The 19,789-nt window shown below is 38.7% G+C and overlaps 1 protein-coding gene across 6 annotated transcripts in view; it reads right to left on the minus strand.

Moving 5' to 3' along the window:
• Window positions 1–17,689, minus strand: part of LOC124593275 (delta(3,5)-Delta(2,4)-dienoyl-CoA isomerase, mitochondrial) — a 64,657-nt gene extending 46,968 nt beyond the window's left edge. Inside the window, exons 1-3 of one of the 6 annotated variants that reach the window (XM_047131917.1) lie at window positions 17,577–17,689; window positions 15,218–15,347; window positions 6,566–6,654 (exon numbers count right to left, since the gene is read on the minus strand). In XM_047131917.1, coding sequence (XP_046987873.1) covers window positions 6,566–6,654; window positions 15,218–15,336 — 208 coding nt within the window. In that variant the 5' untranslated portion in view covers window positions 15,337–15,347; window positions 17,577–17,689. Of the gene's footprint in view, window positions 1–6,565; window positions 6,655–15,217; window positions 15,348–16,874; window positions 17,009–17,151; window positions 17,557–17,576 lie in introns of those variants that run through there. The other 5 variants (XM_047131913.1, XM_047131916.1, XM_047131914.1 and 2 more) reach the window with 5 other exon arrangements.
• Between the last annotated feature and the right edge of the window lie 2,100 nt (window positions 17,690–19,789).

The following is a 19,789-nucleotide window of genomic DNA, read 5'->3' on the forward strand; positions in this document are numbered from 1 at the left end:
GGCTCGCGCATGCCCGCCTAGACGCTGGAGATTGCTGCGTTGCCAGTTGCACACGATGCACGCGCCAATAGAAGCAGCGCCATAGTATAGCATAGTTCGCAAGCTTACATGTAGGGGGGAGCGCGCAGTTCATGAAGTAAAGCCACCACGGCCGCATTAACCCTTTCGCTGCTACAAAGACGTGCTCCCTGCATTCCGCGCTGTCCGCGATTTTGTCACTGCACTGCTCGCCTGTGCAGACACATTGTGTTCCGACTGCTTTGACACACTTTTATCATTCGATTCCACAAAAACTATTTGGCTCAAAAATTAGATGTTTACCTATCTTCTTGACTGATACCTTCCCCCCATAAATGACTTAATTTTGTTTCGATGTTCAACGCAGTTATTATGCAGCATTAAATATAGTAAACCTTTGCACGAAATACTGAAGAGTTTGCACAGGTAAAAGTCCATAGAGTATACTTTCCGTATGGTCGATTTTAGTTGCCACAATGTTGAGAATGAAATGTGGACAAGATACCTATATATTTCATTTAATTTAAGTACCACATAAGTGTCGTATGTAATATTGAGAAATATTCCACCTTTCGCGACTGTAACAAAAGTTTTACTTACACTGGGCACGTTTGGCTTTATTTTAAAGCACTTCAATCAATCAAAAGGAAGTAGACAAAATATATTAATCAAAACTGTGGACTTACAAAAATATTAGGACTTGAATATACCGTCTGTCAGTGAAGCGCTCAGAGCTATGTCAAATATAATTTTGTGTGTGGCACACACAAACAGCATTTATTTGCTAAAACACTGATGAGCCAACACAAACGTTGAATATTGTGCTACCGCAGCACAAAACTACGAAAGGTGACTTGGCAATGGAGGACACAAAATACAGTCCTCTTATGATGCTTCAAAAGAGAGAAACGCGTTTGGTCTAAATAAGTCGCTTATTACAGTTGCAGAAGAGGGATATATTCCAATACCATTGGTAAAACTGCGACTGTGGAACAAAAACAAGAAATAGAACATGAATACCATTGTGTATGTGCCATACCTTTCACCGATGGAAGTGCTTTAAAATAAAGCCAAACGCGCCGTGTGTATATAAAACTTTTATTACAGTCGCGAAAGACGGAATATTTCTCAATATTACATACGACACCTATGTGGTACTTAAATTAAATGAGATATTGTTATACAGTGAATATTATATGAAATTTAGGTATCTTGTCCACATTTCATTCTCAACATTGTGGCAACTAAAATCGACCATACGGAAAGTATACGCTATGGACTTTTACCTCTGCAAACTCTTCAAAATTTCGTGCAATGGTTTACTACATTTAATGCTGCACGTCATAACAAAATTAAGTCATTTATGGGGGGAAGGTATCAGGCAAGAAGACGTGTAAAAATCAAATTTTTTGGCCAAATAGTTTTTGTGAAATCGAATGATAAGTGTGTCAAAGCAGTGGGAACACCATATGTCTGCACAGGTGAGAAGTGCAGTGATGACAAAATCGCGCACAGCGCGGAATGCAGGGAGCACGTGTCTGCAGCAGCGAAAAAATTAATGAAGAGGCAAAGCACTAGAAATTTCATTCAAACGAATAAAATTCGTGAAGTAAGGTACTCCAATATTGTTTTTAAATAAAGAAAATTTTAAACACCCCACAAGGTTTGAACTCATTACCTTTCACTTGGCAGCCCAACACCTTAACCGTTCCGCTACCTCAGCTCATTGATCAGTGTAACTCCATAACGACTCTAACACCTCACGCAGCTACTTATAAACACTGTTGGTATGGCTATGAATTACTCACGCTCCGTCGAAGTACAATAGGAAATAAACAATTACCGCTGTTCTTTATTGCGAAAAAGCAGTTCGTGAGATTGAAACAAACACCTTTCCTTGCTATAGCCTGAATTAGGAGTCTTATTGCTTGTTTGGTTTAATTAACTAATAGAATATGAAGCAATTGGTATAAAGAATGCTTTTTCCAAACTTTCTGTAAAAGAAAGTCTGCTATCAAGACATTGCTTTTGTTATATTACTTTATTTATGACTGAACGTTTCCAAAACTGAACACACTCGTCCGTGCTCTGCACTGCTGTCGAGATCTGGCAACGTCGTTCTCTGTTCATTGGCTGACTGTGTTTTGTGACGTCAGATGCGCAGAACGAACCTAAACTCGGCCGCCAAGATATATGACGCGCACTTTAGTGTTCAGGGTTGGCAAAAAAGCCAATGTGATGCACTCTGTGTGTCTGCCAGGGGGCCTCATCCAAGATGTGGAAGCAGCCTTGTCGGTGGCTATCAAGCATGCAGGGTGCAGTCTTCTGCAAGTTGTGGCTCACATTGGTACCGATGACAACTGTCGCCTGGGTTCTGAGGCAATCCTCAATTGATACAGGCGACTGGCAGAGGTGGTGAAAAGTGCTGCCCTTGCCCACGGGGTGCAAGTGGAGCTTGCAATTTGCAGCATCATTTCTAGAGTTGACTGGGGTCCTTTGGTTTGGAGCCAAGTGGAGGGTCTCAACCAAAGGCTTCGTCGACTCTGTGATGGTCTTTGTTGTGGATTCCTGGACCTGCGCTACCATGTGGGGATTTGCAGGACTCCCCTTGATAGGTCAGAGGTGCACTACACAAAGGAAGCAGCTACTTAGGTAGCAGAGTACTTGTGGAATGCATATGAGGGTTTTTATAGGCCAGGCGGTAGTTTGAGGTACTATGATGAACACTCGCCAGTCAATTAACAGCAAGGGAAGTCAAACAGCATTCAGAATAAAGACACTTTGACTGTCACAATTTTATCAGTAAACTGTCAAAGTATTTGTAATAAAGTTCCTGAATTTACTGTCCTATAGGAAAGTTCTCACACTCAAATTATTCTTGGGACTGAGAGCTGACTGAAACCCAAAGTAGAAAGCTCGGGAATATTTAACGAGTCGTGGAACATTTATCAGAAACACAGATTAGAGGCCACAGGAGGTGGAGCTTGCATTGCTGTTGACAAAAATATTATCTCTATTGAGGTTGAAGTTGAGTGTGGTCATGTGTAACAGGTATAGGTGAAACAAAGTTAATTGTTGGATGTTTTTACTGGCCACCTAACTCTGCTGTGGCAGTTCTAGAGTTATTCAAAGAAAGTCTAAGGTCAATAGTGCATAAATAGTCAGACCATGCAATACTACTTGGAGGCAACTTTAACCTGCCGAGTTGGTTTGGGATGTCCATGGATTCATTGCAGGGAGTACAGACATACAGTCATACGAAATACTTCGAACACGTTTTCTGAAAATTGTCTTGAGCAGCTAGCTCAACAGCCCACATGCAGTGGAAATATCTTAGACCTTGCAGCTACAAATAGGCCAGATCTTATCGATAATGTCAGTACAGAACTAGGGATGAGCCATCAGGATGTTGTTATAGCAACTACGATTACGAAAGTTAATAAACCAGTCAAGAAGGCTAGGAGAGTGGTTTTGCTAGATAGAGCAGATAAGCAGTCATTGGCATCTTATTGAGACAGTGAATTGGCGTCACTTAGTACAAGTAAGATGGATGTAGAGGAATTACGGGCAAAGTTTAAGCAGATATTAAATCGATGTCTGGAGAGCTAAGTGCCTAATATGTGCATAAAGGATGGAAAACACCCACCATGGTTTAATAACAAAACATGTAAGATGCTGAGGAAGCAGAGGCTGTTGCACTCTAGGTTCAAAAGGGGATGCACAAATGACAAGCGAAGGTTAGTAGAGATTCACGAGTCTGTGAAAATATCTATGCCTGAAGCATGCAATAACTGCCACCGTCACACCTTAGCAAAAGATCTGGCAGAGTACCCGAGAAAATTCTGGTTGTATGTAAAATCACTAAGTGGGTCTAAGGCTTCCATATAGTCTCTTGTTGACCATTCTGGTATGGCAGTTGAAGATAACAAAATGAAAGCCGAAGTTTTAAATTTCACGTTCAAAAAATCATTCACACACGAGAACTGTACAAACATACAATATCAAAGCATCTCAAAGGAATGCTGCTAGATTTGTTACCGGAAGGTTAAAAGAAACTTAAGTGTTACGGAGATGCTTCTGGAACTCAAATGGGAATCCCTAGAGGGAAGGTGGCATTCTTTTCAGGAATCACTATTGAGAAAATTTAGAGAACCGGCATATGAAGATGACTGCCAAACAATTGTGCACCTGCCAGCAAACATGCTTAAGGACCATGAAGATAAGATACTAGAAATTAGGGCTCATACGGAGGCGTACAGACAGTCATTTTTCCCTCACTCTGTGAGTGGAACAGGAAGGGAAATGACAAGTAGAGGTACAGGGTACCACACACCTTACGGTGGCTTGTGAAGTATCGATGTAGATGCAGATATGTATCACTCCAGAGGAGTTATGTGTATCTTTACATCTAATTACTGATGAATGATACACTTGAGAATTATACAATAAGATCTCATACATAGAAGTGCAAATATTGTGTGGGGATTATTATTATTATTTAATGTGCTGAGCTCTATCAAAAGACAATGTGATTTTTCAACATGTGACAGCAATTACAGTGACTTCACAAAAGGAAATACCTGCTCGAACATGGAAATAATTATATCATGGATTGCCAATCTGCCTTGGAGATTCATTGCATTCCGAAGCATAGAGAGAAACAGTTGAAACTTGTAAAAAAATTAGATTTGTAATTAATCTTTGACATTCTTGCTGATTATGATTCCAAGTTCAGATATGATATCCAGAATCAAGAAAGTGGTTGCATGGCAAGTTTATGTATGTTTCATGAAGAGAATACAAACATTATCAATACTTCTGAAATCTCAAAGTTATTTGGTAAAGATTTAAGATGTGGTGTACCAGTTTATAACTGCAATGGAAGTACAGGTGAATCAGGAGTACGAGATGAACCATCATAGTCAAGAAGAAAAGGTTAAGAATGACAAATTACATTAATCTATCATGCTAGATCTAATCAAGCATTAGGCATGGATTTGCTGAGCAGTTTGCCATAGATGGGAAACAAACACACCTGCAAAGTTCTGCACTGGTCTTATATTGTCATTTTACCTAGATTAAGGTTGTCTCCTAAGGGTGTCAGAGAAAGTGAGTAAGTGGTTCATCTTAAGAACTTTAAATTAACCACATGGCTCTCATTTTTCATTAAAATGTGGGAGCCAGTTAATACTGTGGCTTGGTCTCATCTCGTACCCTTAGTCCGCAAAGTGGTAATAACACACGGGATTTTTTGACTGTTCATCCTGTTGTTATCAAGCTGGTAGAATCATCATCGTTGAGCCCTCAAAAGATGTGAAATTGATATCAGACTCTATTTTTGCCTTGCTTTTCATTCTTCAGTGTATCCCTTTCTTTGAAGAACAATGTGGCATTTCTGAAGATAGCAATGATGACAGATGAAGAGGGAGGAGGAGGAGGAGGAGAAACATGATACCATCAACCATAATGTTATCAATGATCTGCACAATCTAGGTTTTGAATTAAATTGGCTACATTCATTTTGAATGGGCCATTCCACCTCCAGCCTTCAACAATTTACGAGAACTGCAGAAAACCTAAACCCATACGGTTAGGAAGGGATTTAAACTTCTGAAAGTGAGTCCAGTGATTTAACAGCTGGATTACCTTGGTTGTAGCAGCAGTTTTAAATGTGCACGAACTATTCAATATTCTCCGCCAACTAAAAATCTGGTAAGCTGGGCAAGGTCGTTACTAGCAAACAGCTGTTAAAAATATATCTACATCTGGTTTCATTTGTATTGTTAAAGGTTGTTTCGGGGGATTTTTTTTTTTTTGGAAGGGGGGGGGGGGGGGTAGGGGAGGAGTCTGTGGCTAAGCCATGTCTCCACAGTATCGTTCCTTATAGGACCGCTCAGTCTATGAGACATATGGCTGATTATATGAAATACAGCTGTCGTATTGAAGGTGAGTGAGAAATTGCATGCTAATACAAGTTTTGGCTTCCCTTCTTGTATCTGTAGCCCACATCGAAATTTAGAGCTTTTAATATAAGTTTCTACCATTCTCATGAACCATTAAAAAAGAAGACATTTCATTCGCTGAAATATGGAACACTCCATAATTACATGCAACAGTTGATATATCTCTGTGGACCCAACAAATAGTTGTCGGTTTTTTCACGATTGTCTTTTTTTATGTTCAGAGATAGAATACTAAAGCATTTTTAATCAACACAATCTTTCAATAAACTCTCAAACTTGGCAAATAACGCCACTACAGCAAGGACTATGAACTTTTACTTAACTACTATATTATTGAGACTGGCATTGCATTATAAGATAATAATAAATAAAACTAGTGTTTCAAACATTCTTGATTAACATCATGAGAAAGTTTCTAGTTGGCTATCATATGAATAGTAACCGTATATGCTAGAGTTACTGTGAAGATACAAATTGTTCATTACTTGATTCCATTAAGAATTAACACAAAAAACTCTAATTTTGAACTGTGGCCACACAGTACACAAATACTGTAATTCCACGGTATTAAAAAATTTCAGTACCTGCAGTGAACAGCTTCCCTGCACCTGACAGAACAATAGCTCTGCAATCTGCATTTTGTCCCAGATCATTGAAACATTCTCCAAGGTTACTGAAATTTAATTTTAAAAGCTTGAGTAATAAATACTCTCAACCAAAAGTGTAGATTATGTGTATTTAAATATGTTAACAGTGAGTATTAACTACTAACCCATTGCAAAAAATATTAAGGTAGTACTGATAGCTAACAGAATCTGGAAATAGCACAGTATCTATAAATGATATAAATTACAGAAACTTTTTTCCCAAACTTATAACTCTCTCTCTCTCTCTCTCTCTCTCTCTCTCTCTGGTGTCTTCGTGTCTTCCTTGACTCATCACCATTCTGTATGCCTAATATGGTCCTTAATGCTGGAATCAGTATAATGCTGTGTAGTGATTTTAATAGACTACTTCTTTCTTTGATTGAGACGTTATAATTATCAACAGTATTCAATAACTGAATGGCTTGATTTGACTTAAGTACATAACTTGCTGCATTTTGGTTAAATTTTAGAAAGCAAAAAACACAAATGTGGCAACCACAATTATGTACTTTGATTGTCAGAGCTTTTTCGTACATTAGTTTGTGGTTGTATGTAATAGAATGTTTCCTGAAATTATTTTCACATTGTGCCCACTCTAAGTGGACCACGACTCTGAAGTTCTGCATTCCAGGGAAACTTTCTATACTTGGCCATCCAGCCATGTCTTACAGCCAGATTGGCAGAATAGGAAACTTCAGAGTACACAGCTCTTCTGAGAACACTACATTTCTTGGAATTTGCCAGAACAGGGGGAAGATACTGGCAGATTGATACTTTTACACAGCCTATAAGACTTTTCTGGATGGCTGAGTCGAGAGACTTTTCAGTGTGAAAGAGAGGTCCAAGCCTGATTCCAAGCATAGTCAGTCATTCACTTACAGGCATGTGGAACGAGTCAAGTTATCGGAACGAGTCAAGCTACACATTAACAGGCAGAGATACACATACAAATTCTGTGTGCTTACATGGGTTCACGATCATGTCATCATCATAAAATGTGAATTACATAGAAATATCTCAGGTCACAGGTAGAGAGAGAGAGAGAGAGAGAGAGAGAGAGAGAGAGAGAGAGAGAGAGATATTGAAAAATAATAGCATTTATATAAAGTTTTAAACGGCATTTATAATATCGTTAGGGGCAGTGGATTATATGATGTGTTAAACAGATTATCTGAAAAGGTATTACATCATGAATTGAAAGTGTATTTGACAAGACAAAATCCTGCCACAAGAAGATTCCAGACACTACAGCCAGTACAAGTTAAATGGCAGCAAGGCTTTCTCAGGATAGGAAGAAGAGCATTTATGATACTTGGAAACAACCAAGAAACCAATGTATCATCCCAGAGGACCAGCAAGAATGAAATATCTAAAATCATAGACTTCACTTGTGAGATACAATTCATGGCAGGAGAAACACATTAGGCAACACTTAATAAGAATGAGTTAAACATGCTCCTTAACTGAATCAAACAGTGATATTACATGAATAATTTCTCGATTTTAAGCCACAGTAGAATATAAATTGTAGGTAATAACGAGCACATTCCATGTAAAAATATCATAGTTAATTCAAAGTAATATGTACACTATAAATAATAATGTGCAACATGTGGCATAATATTCTCTTTGTGTATGGATGGAAATAGATGAAAAACCCTTCTTGGATTGTTCCCTATACATTTCGAATGTAAGTAGAAAATTAAGAGTGACGTCACATTCGGCAAGCAGCCTATAAGTGTTTTGGGGAAACAGAGCCCCATGGAGGTGTGTGTGTGTGTGTGTGTGTGTGTGTGTGTGTGTGTGTGTGTGTGTGGTGGTAATGTGTGAACCGATACCATGATGTGTTAGTCCACATAACGTACAAGACAACTGTTACAATATAGTTTGTACCTCTATAACCAAATACAACAAAGTAGTAGGAGTCCTTTTCTTCTTCTTCTTCTTCTTCTTCTTCTTCTTCAGTTTGAAGACTAGCTTCAGGCAGCTCTCCATACCTGTCTCTCTCTGTCCTTGTGCAAAAATGGAGCATGAATAAAAGGTTTTACAGACATACAAAACAGACTCATTTCGGTAGACAGACCAACTCGTCAAGTTTTTACTCCATATTGTATATATAAAGGCACCATTTGTGCTGGAGCAAACATCGATGTGCTTGTGGTTCACTGAAGTCACCAATACAAACTGCCTAGGATAGCACAATAGCAGCCAGCTTTGAAAATCTGTTCATTGGGTTGCCTGTTTGCACGTGCAAACTAATTCAATGAAACAATGTGGAGCAGATTATTTGTCTACTCGTTCTGAGATTCCTCCACCCTAGAGCGGCTACACCACGGCAAGTATTATGAAATTACACTTGGAGAGAGAGCTCTATCCACTGGTATATGTCTTTTTCCTGTATGTCTTGTAGTTTTCGCACAGTTGTCTTCTGAAACCCCAGACGTACTTACAAGTAACTCTGCATGTGGTATACAGAGTATTAAAAATATATTACAAGATGTGGTTGGTCCATGGGTACCTTGCGAGTATATTTTGCTAATAAACATATGTTAAAAAAATGCCTTGTTTGCATGCAAGTGTCCCTGGAAAAGTGCAGGAAAATGTCGGCAGTTTGGACAACACAAGCTAGGCAAGGAGTAAAGAAGAAAATACATATTGCAGTCACTTTGTGACTGTTGATGTGCTAGGGCCTCTGAAATGGGACTGTAGGTAAGCAAATTGACACAGACTAGCAGTAGAGAGAACACTGTGATGTGGATGTGTTTGCCAGTGGTATTCCTTCATTTGTTTACAATACACACAGCAATAGATGTAGACAACAGTAGAGTACAGTACTGTATTGTGTTCCGTAGTTTAGTAGTGTTTGTAGTTTTCAGTAACTCGTGTGACTAAAGTAAAATGAGATTGAGCATTGATGGTTGTGTGCATAACTGGAGTTTACACTAACATGCTTCACATGTTTGGGGAAACCCAAAGGAATGCAAGAGGGGTTTGCCAGCTCTGCGAAGAACATTACCCCAACAAGTGTCACCCAGCCCACATCACGTTTACAGGGATGGAGGTGGGTTCATGTGAAATGGACAGCTTATGTCCTGATCATCACCACACGCCTGTAAACACAGGGCACATCAGAATTTGAAGAAGCTTTATGTCCGCATCTCGCAATGCAGCCTTTTATGAGCATCCCGGCTATAGCACATGCCACAGGTGTGAAATGCATGGTAGTGCGGCACATTAGGCACAATGAGCACCTCCGTACCTACAAACTACATAAGGCTACTGCAATGACTCTGGATGACTTTCCTCATTTTGTCAACTTTTGCCAATGGTTGCTATAACAAAGTATGCAGATTCCTCATTTCCTACAATGTATTTTGTTTTCTGATGAGTGTCTCTTTATGAGGGGTCACATGTTCCAATGCCAGAAACAGCTATACTTGGATGGAAGGACATCCTCACGGGCCGCATATCTGAAGCCATCAGTGCTTTGTTGTAAGTGTGGGGCCAAGTCTCACTGATGACCCTGTCACAGGTCCATACATCATGCCCAATGTTGATGGTGCCAATTACCTCGTATTTATGTGAGATGTCTTATCCAGTTGTTGGACAAGGGGCCTTTAGACATTCCTCATGCCATGTGGTTCGAGTAGGTGGTGTTCCTGCGCACTTCAACAATGTGGTATGTGGCCATTCGAATGACACCTTTGGTAACACATTGTTTGGACATGAAGGCCCAATAGCCTGACCTCCTCACTCACCATATCTGATACCACTAGACATGAAAACTGTGGTGTACAAGACTCCCATGGTGTCACCACAAGATCTTGTGGCACGAATACGTGCAGAAATCATTGGAGTCATTTGTGATATGCCGGAAATCTTTCCAAAGTTTCAGCAATACATCATCAGACAAAAAACAAAGTGTATCAGAGTGGGCTGCAGTCATATTGAGCACCTTCTGTAAGAGAATTAAACCGGTGTTTACTGATAGTGATGTACAGAGTTTTCTCTATTCCTTGTCTACCATTTGCAGTCCAAACCACCTACGTCAACCTCTACATTTCACACTGAAAGGTACACATCTGGCAACCAGCAGGATATGCCATGGTGAACCAAAGTACGAGATTGTGATTTGGTAAATCTGTTATAACTTCAAGTTGAGCAAATATATTTCAAAGAAGACGCAATACATGAAAGTCACAGATCAAGTAAACAGAGTAAGACGTGTGTACACTTTAACAGTCAAATCATAACCGAGTTCGAGTATAGCGGCCGCTGGCTGTCTGGCCGCTTAGGTGGCGCTGCTGCTGCATGGCTGGCAGACAGCGCCGCATGTAGAGGATGCGCGTAACTGCACGGCGGCACTTTGAAAGATCGGAAAGTCACAACAAAAATGAGAATTGAATTTAGTTTCCAAATTTTGTATGATAGCTAGTTTTCGCTTCTAGAATTTATTTTGTTATGCACATAATGTAATTTCGCTTTTCTTTTTTCATTTACACAATCGTAGTAGCAATCCAATACTCCAAACAAAGCATTTATGTGATTTTACACAGTCCACTATCAGCTGTTTATATACTAGCAGTCATGATCTAACAAAAATAATGAGGTTACTCAGAATTAACATTCCTGAGTGCAAGTATTCCGAGATAAACTGTAGACAGTGTGGCTAACAAGGTAGTCTTTCACTGTGTTTTTAAATATTTGGAGATTTCCAATATCCTGCCAAATGTCCACCAGCGATCTATTAGAGATTTTTGTACCCAAGTACAAAACTTCATTCCCAACGTTAGAGAGGGATGCGTAGCTTATAGAAATCATTTCTATTTATAGTACTGGAGTTGTGAGTTTTTCAGTACATTGTACAGGCACCTTTGTTCTCACCCAGGCATAATTCAATCTTTCAAAAAATACTTCTTGACTCATCAGCTGACAAAAATTACGTCTGGTGGTGTAGAACGAACAACCTATTTACAGGAACTGCTTTTAATGAACAATTTTTTGTCTTACGTTTTCAGCTAGGAAGAATTTGACACTTTTAGGAGCCAATTTCACACCATCTGTCCCACTACTACTATTGCCTGGATGTCCAATAGCATTTGCTTTACTGAGTTTGTTTCATGCCTGTTACAATGTGGGCAAAACCAAATTCTGATGTACGTAACTCTAGGTGTCCTAAATAAGAACTATCCAAGACGTAATTTATAACAATAATGGAAGTTCGTGGCTGGAACAGTATGTAAAATAAGGAAAAGGTAACCACTCACCTCCTAGCAGACCAGTTCTTGGAGCACAGAAAACAGCATTCACATTAGCTATCGAGTTTCCCCCCCCCCCCCCCTCCGTCTCTCTCTCTCTCTCTCTCTCTCTCTCTCTCTCTCTCTCTCTGTGTGTGTGTGTGTGTGTGTGTGTGTGTGTGTGTGTGTGTGTGTGTGTGTGTGTAACTCCTTTCCTCACAATGCACCTATAAAATGTGATACAAACTTGTATCCATCTAGAAGTCTCTATTCAATTTCTGTGACTTCCAAATGATGTTATGGCATGCACAGCACATCTGTAGTAATACTTTAATCTTCCACCAGTTAATTGGGAAGATTACAGTTTTGTCAGTGATGGGTGTGATAAGACATCCTGTGAAACTTTACTAAATGCCTTCTCTGAAAACTACTGAGAACAGATAATCAGGAAACCCATTCATGATGGCAATATATTGAATCTAATTGCAACAAATAGATCTGACCTCGAAAGTGCTATCAGTGACCATGACATGGTTGTGGCCACATTGATTGACAAAGGACAACTGAAACAAGCAGAAATATATCTACTTTCAGTAAACTAGATAAAAAAATCAGTAGTGATATATCTCAATGAGGAACTTGAGACTTTCAGCACAGGGCAGGAGCATGTAGAAGAACTCTGGCTCAAGATGAAAAGAATAGCTGACCATTCACTGGATAGATATATACCCCGTAGAGCAGTTCCTAATGTGAGGGAACTTCCATGGTATACATTCACTGTAAAGAAACTTCTAAAGAAACAGAGGTTAGTGCGCAACAGTTGTAAAACATAGCGTAGGGCTATAGATGGGGAGATGCTGAATTGAACGTGTTTGGCTGTCTAGAGAGCAATGTGTGATGCCTTCAGTGACTACCATAGCAGAATATTGTCAAGTGATCTTTCAATGGTCGTATGTAAAGGTTATTAATGGCACCAAAGTTAGTGTCCAATCCCCAGCAAATGAAGGTAGCAAAGCAAAAACTGAGATGCTGAACTCCATTTCCAAATGTTCCTTTACAAAGGAAAACCCAGGAGAATTGCCCCAGTTTAATCCTCATACCACTGACAAGATGAATGAAATGATTATTAGTGTCAGTGGTGTTGAGAAACACCCTAAACTGTTAAAATTAAACAAAGCTCCAGAAACCAACAGAATCCCTGTCAGCTTCTATACTGAATTTGCAGCTCAATTAGCCCCTGTTCTTACTGTAATCTATCATAGATCCCTCAAACAAAAAACTGTGCCCAGTTCTTTGAAAAAGACGCAAGTCAAACCCGTCTACAAGAAGGATAGTAGAAGTGGTCCACATAACTACTATGTCGTATCCTTGACATTGATTTGTTGTACAATCTTGGAACACATTTTGAGCTCAAGCATGAGGTAACAACCAGCATGGATTTCGAAAACACTGATCATGTGAAACCCAACTTGGACTTTTCTCACATGACAAACTGAAAGCTTTCGATCAAGACAACCAGTTAGTTGCAGTGTTTCTTGATTTCTTAAAAGCATTTGACTCAGTACTGCACCTACGCTTATTGTGAAAAGTGGGACCATATAGGGCGTCAAGTGAAATTTGTGACTGGACTGAGGACTTTTTGGTAGGGAAGACATAGCATGTTGTCTTGGATGGAAAGTCATCATCAGATGTAGAAATAATTTCAGGCATGCCTAAGGGAAGTGTGTTGGGACCCTTGCTGTACATATTGTACGTTAACGACCTTGCAGACAATATTAACAGTAAAATCTGGATTTTTTTTAAGATGGTACAGTTTTCTATGCACTATCTGAAAAAAGCTGCATAAATATTCAGTCATTTCTTGATGAGATTTCAACGTGGTGCAGAGATTGGCAACTTGCTCTAATGTTCAGAAATTTACAATTTTGCACTTCACAAAACGAAAAAATGAAGTATCCTATGACTATAATAACAATTAGTCACTGTTGGAATCAGCCAACTCGTACACATACCTGAGTGTAACACTTTGTAGGGATATGAAATGGTATGATCACATAGGTTCTGTCACGGATAAAGAAGGCGGTAGATTTCAGTTTATTGGTCGAATACTGGGGAAATGTAATCAGTCTATACACAGGAGATTGTGCAACTAGTTCTAGAATTCTGCTGAAGTGTGTGGGACCCATACCAGATAGGACTAACAAGGGATATTGAATGGACACAGAGAAGGGCAGCACGAATTGTCACAGGGTTGTTTAATCCATGGGAGTGTGTCACAGAGATAGTGAAGGTACTGAACTGGTAGGAAGAGAGACGTAAACTATCCCAAGAAAGTCTAAACAAATCATCAAGAACCGCCTTTAAATGACTGCTCTGGGAATACACTAGAATGCCCTACATATCGCTGACCCAGGGACTGCGAGGATAAGATTAGAATAATTACTGCACGGACAGAGGCATTCGAACAACCATTCTTCCTGTGCTCCATACGTGAATGGAACAGAAAGAAAGCCTAATAACTGGTACAATGGAACATATCCTCTGCCATGCACCTCACAGTGGTTTGCAGAGTATAGATGTAGATGTACTGTTGCAACTGTGTGTATCGTTACTCAGCAACTATCTCCTTCAGAAAAATTTGCCATAAAAATGTCTTAGTAAAATTATTGGGAATTGCAGGGCTTGGAGAGACAGTAAATGCTTCTGGAAGACAGTCATGTAAGTAACCTCTTACTGGGAACATTCAAATGTAGACCATGCCAAGTGTGGTGTGACCATGTGAGGAGTGAGGCAATAACAAAACCATTGTGTGATGGGAGAGTCCTGAACCTTTGTATTTACACACTCAGCAGGATGTTCTGATCACTCAAAGAGTGACACAATCTTCACATCTATACGAGGAGCTTTTCCACCACCGTGACTACTATCACTTTCAATTGTGTACTTACTGCTAATATCCAATCTGTTCCTGGAACCACCAATAACCACGACATGATTTTCTCTACCAAGATCTTTCCTCCTGTTTAATCTGTCAGACAGCTTCGAATTAAATGCTGTTAGTTATTCAATGGACCATTCAATTACAAATGGTTCCATTTACAAACACTTGGTACACTAGTGTTCACAAAGCATGCAATGCATATTATCAGAAGTATGATGTATATTACCAATAAATTTGTAGCACCTCTTTAAAAACTCATATTTTGATACATTAAATTTCCTTAACAGATAAGTACCACTTTTTACTTTTTATTTATTAATTTACTTATTTAAGAATAACACTCTAAACAAGTGAGGTTACTCCAGAAAAAAATGAAGTATGCAATTACACCAAACATAGGAAAATACTCACTGCCACATTGCTTCATTGAAAGTATTTAATTTTTCAGGCCTGTTTAATTCCACATGATAAACATACGGGCTCACTGAAGACACTGCCAGAGCCTCATATGATGGGCCTGTTGATGCCATTCTTTGGCCTGCTGAAAAGACGAAGAAACCTTTGTGACCAAATATTTTGGGACTAGAATACAACATACTTTTTGTATGATTTCAATAAGAGAAACTTGGTGACACTACTAAACAAGTCAATGATGGTATTAAATAAATTAGTATCCAACGATTGAAGATTAAATTTTTTACACAGTATACAATTTTTTTAACCAACAAGATTGTAAATGTTAACTAATTCCTGAGAAAATGTTCATTTATGCCTGATAAATTCTCTCTGAAGTATTATTTCTTAAATGTACATAATATATTTGTCTGTATTTATTCCTGTTATTGCTCACAGTCTGCTCCAATCATGTGTCATTAATTGCACCGCATATTATTTCTTCTTATACCTAGCAAAAACTAAGTATGTAATACATGTAATGTTTATCGTATTCTTTTGTTATTTAAAAGGCCTTCATGTAACACATTAAATTGTTAAAATTTACCTTTAAATGCACAATTGCTTTTTTTCCAATATTATATGTACGGACTATACAATATAGTGTGCGTAGTGAATGAAGTGTTATGATACAATGTGTGTATAGTGTGTGCAGTAACTGATAGTGAGATATGAGTGAACAGTGTGGCATTACATTATTTAATAAGTTATTTGTAAAAAAAGTACTGTATACCAGGAATAAATCTAATGATTGTCTATAACTACCGTAGAAGTCTGTAAATATATGTGTATGTGAATTAGCTTATTTTAAATTGATATAATCTTGTAAATACTTTGACATGTCCTTTATCCTTGTACAAAGAGATCTACGGGTGAACAAAGCTGCTGCTGCTGTTAGTAGTAGTAGTAGTAGTAGTAGTAGTAGCACAGTCTAAAATGTTATGTTAGACTGTGGTAGTGGTAGTAGTAGTAGTTGTTGTTGTTTCTTGGATCACTATAACACATTCACATGGCACTATTATACTCTGTTGTGTACTAACAGTTGCGAACTTTGTAATGAAAACTACACACAAAACTGGATTTCAAGCATTATATTTCTTAGGGCTGTTTAATTGAAAGTTAAATTCCATGTAATAAAACCATTGTGCTCCTTAAAGGGAATATATCAAACTTTGTTCTATTTATTTGTTGCTGTAGGAACTATGATTGGGCTTGAGGGGGTGGGGAATTGTCTTTCTGTATTAATACACAGCACTTCTACCTCTCGCAAGATACCTTTGGTTTCTTAGTAACTTAAATATTGTGTTTCCTTCGCTTTTCCTCTACAACACTTATCTTGACTACTAGTAATAAAATGACTTTTAAGCTACTGTACGTATCACTGTACAATTAAAGTGCTTGGATGATTTATTTTAAAGTTTTCACCATCTTCAAAAGCCGCATATGTAATTGTAGATAAAGAAGAAACACACACACACACACACAAATAGGCGTGCAATATACAACCAAGGCGTTTTAATAGCATAATAAAAAACAAAGTACAGTTCTGGTCTTAGGTTCTCCCAAAATTTCATTCACTACAACTGGCAGCATATGCGATTAGCTCCGTAGTTACATTTATGTTTATAGCGCAACCGTATCCTCTACGAGAGTTTCCGATTTTAAGGATTTACTCGTAAACTCCCTGAACGCGTCTCCATCCATTTTTCTGCTATTGGTGTTTTGTAATATACTGTGGCACCCTGTTTATTGAAATACCTCTTCGAAACCAGTTATGAGAAACCAGTAATATTCTAGCTGAAATCTGAAGAAACAAGTTTTCCTTTTTTTTCTCATTAGGTGTATTGCGAGCCTAAGCTTTAGAACAGGAGCAAAACATATAGCGAACTTACTCCGCGAAATCACAGCCCCGGAAAACACCGCTCTTACCGCATTCAACATCTTTCACCTCTAACTTTAACTCACAATATGCAGTATGCACGTACAAGAGCGTTTGACTGCAGTGGCATTTGCTACCAAAGTTCAGATCGTGATTTGGTGGACTTCGCCCAGTCCAGTGAATCATCTACCAGTTCACCTGTACGTCTGTACAGCTAATCTGATGTTCAGTCAGAACAGCTGTTTTTCCAAAATACTGATCCCTCTCACACCTATAGCTGCGAGCAAGCCATCACATATGTTACAAGTCACAGTGACTAAGAAATCACAACAACTTTACTGAATATGGCTGCGATTTCAGTCACATTTATCACAACTAAGGGTCGCAAGAGCATTTAACATTCAACGTTGTTTGCCATCTGTTGGACGAATTTCGTACTTCTTTCTGTGCACCTTGTGTAATGCCACCGAGTCTATAGCCCGCTTCGTTCACGTTAGACGACGTTTCCGCGCATACAGGCGGAACAATAGGGAGGCGTGAAGGGGACGAAGTTTACGCATGGGAGGCAACAGAGAGCGAGCAAACGAAGTCCGTGTTACCGAACTGTGTTGCTGCAGACAACAATTCTGTTCCATTTGTTTTCGGTACACCGTATTGTAGTTCAAATCTATGAGGGAATAATACATTTTAAAACCGATTTCGATCATTCGTCTACATGAGAGAAATCTTAGTAGGTGAGTTTAGAGGTTGTGTCCACTGCTCCACAGCAGTTGCCTGTGTGACGTCGGAAGGCGAGAACAGCTGATGCAGCTTTGTGAAGACGTCAAGAACAATTTTTCTCAAAACGACGATTGTCTAACGACAAGATCATCGAAAATAGTTGCAATAAGTGCCATTTATCGCGATTTGGACTGTATTATAAGTAAAAATGTAATACATAACAAAATAAACTGAAATCGTTTTGTTTGCTTGACAACTCATTCTACTCCATATAATTTTTAAATGTGTATAATGCGCGTATGTGGACGTGTTTCACTACTGTCAATGTAAACCACTATGTGTAAAAAAGAATTACTGGTAGAAAACACTAGTGCAAAAAAATTGTCAGTATGTTATCATATTTTTCGGTGTCAACAGGCATTATGAGTTTAAACTAACTGCTTCGACATTATAGTGGGAGAACACTTAGTTTTTTATATAGATAAGGAATGTCTAAGGACCAGTTCAGATTGCTATTAACAAATAGATACAGGAGCTTTGTTGACTCCACTCTTGCTAAATTCCCATCATTGTATTTAACATTAATCTCACCTTCGATATTTTGGCTTGTACGGAATTGAATCAATTGAGTTTTTTCAAAATTTAGTGATAATCCATTAGAAGTAAACCAGTTAAAGGTCTCCTGAAAAATGGCATTTACAGTGATCTCAAGATTAGTATTTGTTGAATTGGCTACCAGAATCGTTGTGTCATCAGCAAACAAAGTAAATTTTACCTTAGCGCTTGTACACATTGGAAGGTCATTTATGAAAATAAGGAAAAGTAGAGGAGCCATAGTAGAGCCCTGGGGGACTCAGCAGTTTATTGTGCCCCAAGAAGAGGCCACTGGTTCCCCATTAGTGTCGTTTACCATGACTTTCTGTTTCTGGTCCTTTAAATAGGAGGAAAGCCACATCCTTGCTTCTCCAGTTAACCCGTAAAATTCTGGATTTCTCAGAAAAATCTCATGGTCAAGCAATCGAACGGCTTAGAAAGGTCACAAAAAATTCCAGTTGGAGACATTTTGTTATTGAATGATTTAAGAATTGCATTGGTGAAAGAATATATTGCATCTTCTGTTGAAATGTTTTTCTGGAAACCAACTTGACTTTTATTGAGAATATTGCATTTACTAAGATGTTCAAGAATCCTTCCGCGTACAAGTTTCTCGAGAACCATGGAGAAACAAGTTAGAGTGAAATAGGACGATAATTGGTTACTTCGTTTCTGTCACCCTTCTTGTATAATGGTTTCACAACTGCATATTTAAGTCTATCAGGGGCAATTCCTAATATCAGTGATTCATTAAAGATGTGGCACAGGACTTCACAAATGAAAATGTGTGTGTGTTTCAATACTTTGATGGAAATACCGTCAATACCAGTTGGGATTTTGTTTTTCAGTCAGAGCACAATATACCCTTTCCTGGTGGTCGTACTTGGCCATTTCTCTGTAATTGCTGAATGATAAGTGGAACGGTACTTACAATGACCGAGTTCGAAGCTAGGTATGGCAAGAACTGTTCAGTGAATCATTTCTTGAAAGTGACAGCGTTCATTTCCGAATGGTAGTCACCACTGTTTTTCTTACACCTAAATACAAGTTTACTCTCAGGAAACAAATCAGAAAAGAAGAGCCAGTGTGTACAATAAGTATCCGAGAACCTTTTCCTATGGGAATTTTAAAACCGCTTGTATGGTACCATCACTTATTTTCCAGCAGGTATTCATGGAATGATTCTGTTTCACAAACGTTTCATCAAGGTACTACACTGTAGAACTACCTCCTCCTCTTGTATCGTGAATCTTCATAAAAGGCGAGCTTCGTGCTGCTTCTGTGTCACTTCTTTTAATTAAAAACGCTTTTCTTAACAAACAAATGTCTTTAAATTC

Source organism: Schistocerca americana, chromosome 2, assembly GCF_021461395.2.
Source record: "Schistocerca americana isolate TAMUIC-IGC-003095 chromosome 2, iqSchAmer2.1, whole genome shotgun sequence".
NCBI lineage: Eukaryota > Metazoa > Arthropoda > Insecta > Orthoptera > Acrididae > Schistocerca > Schistocerca americana.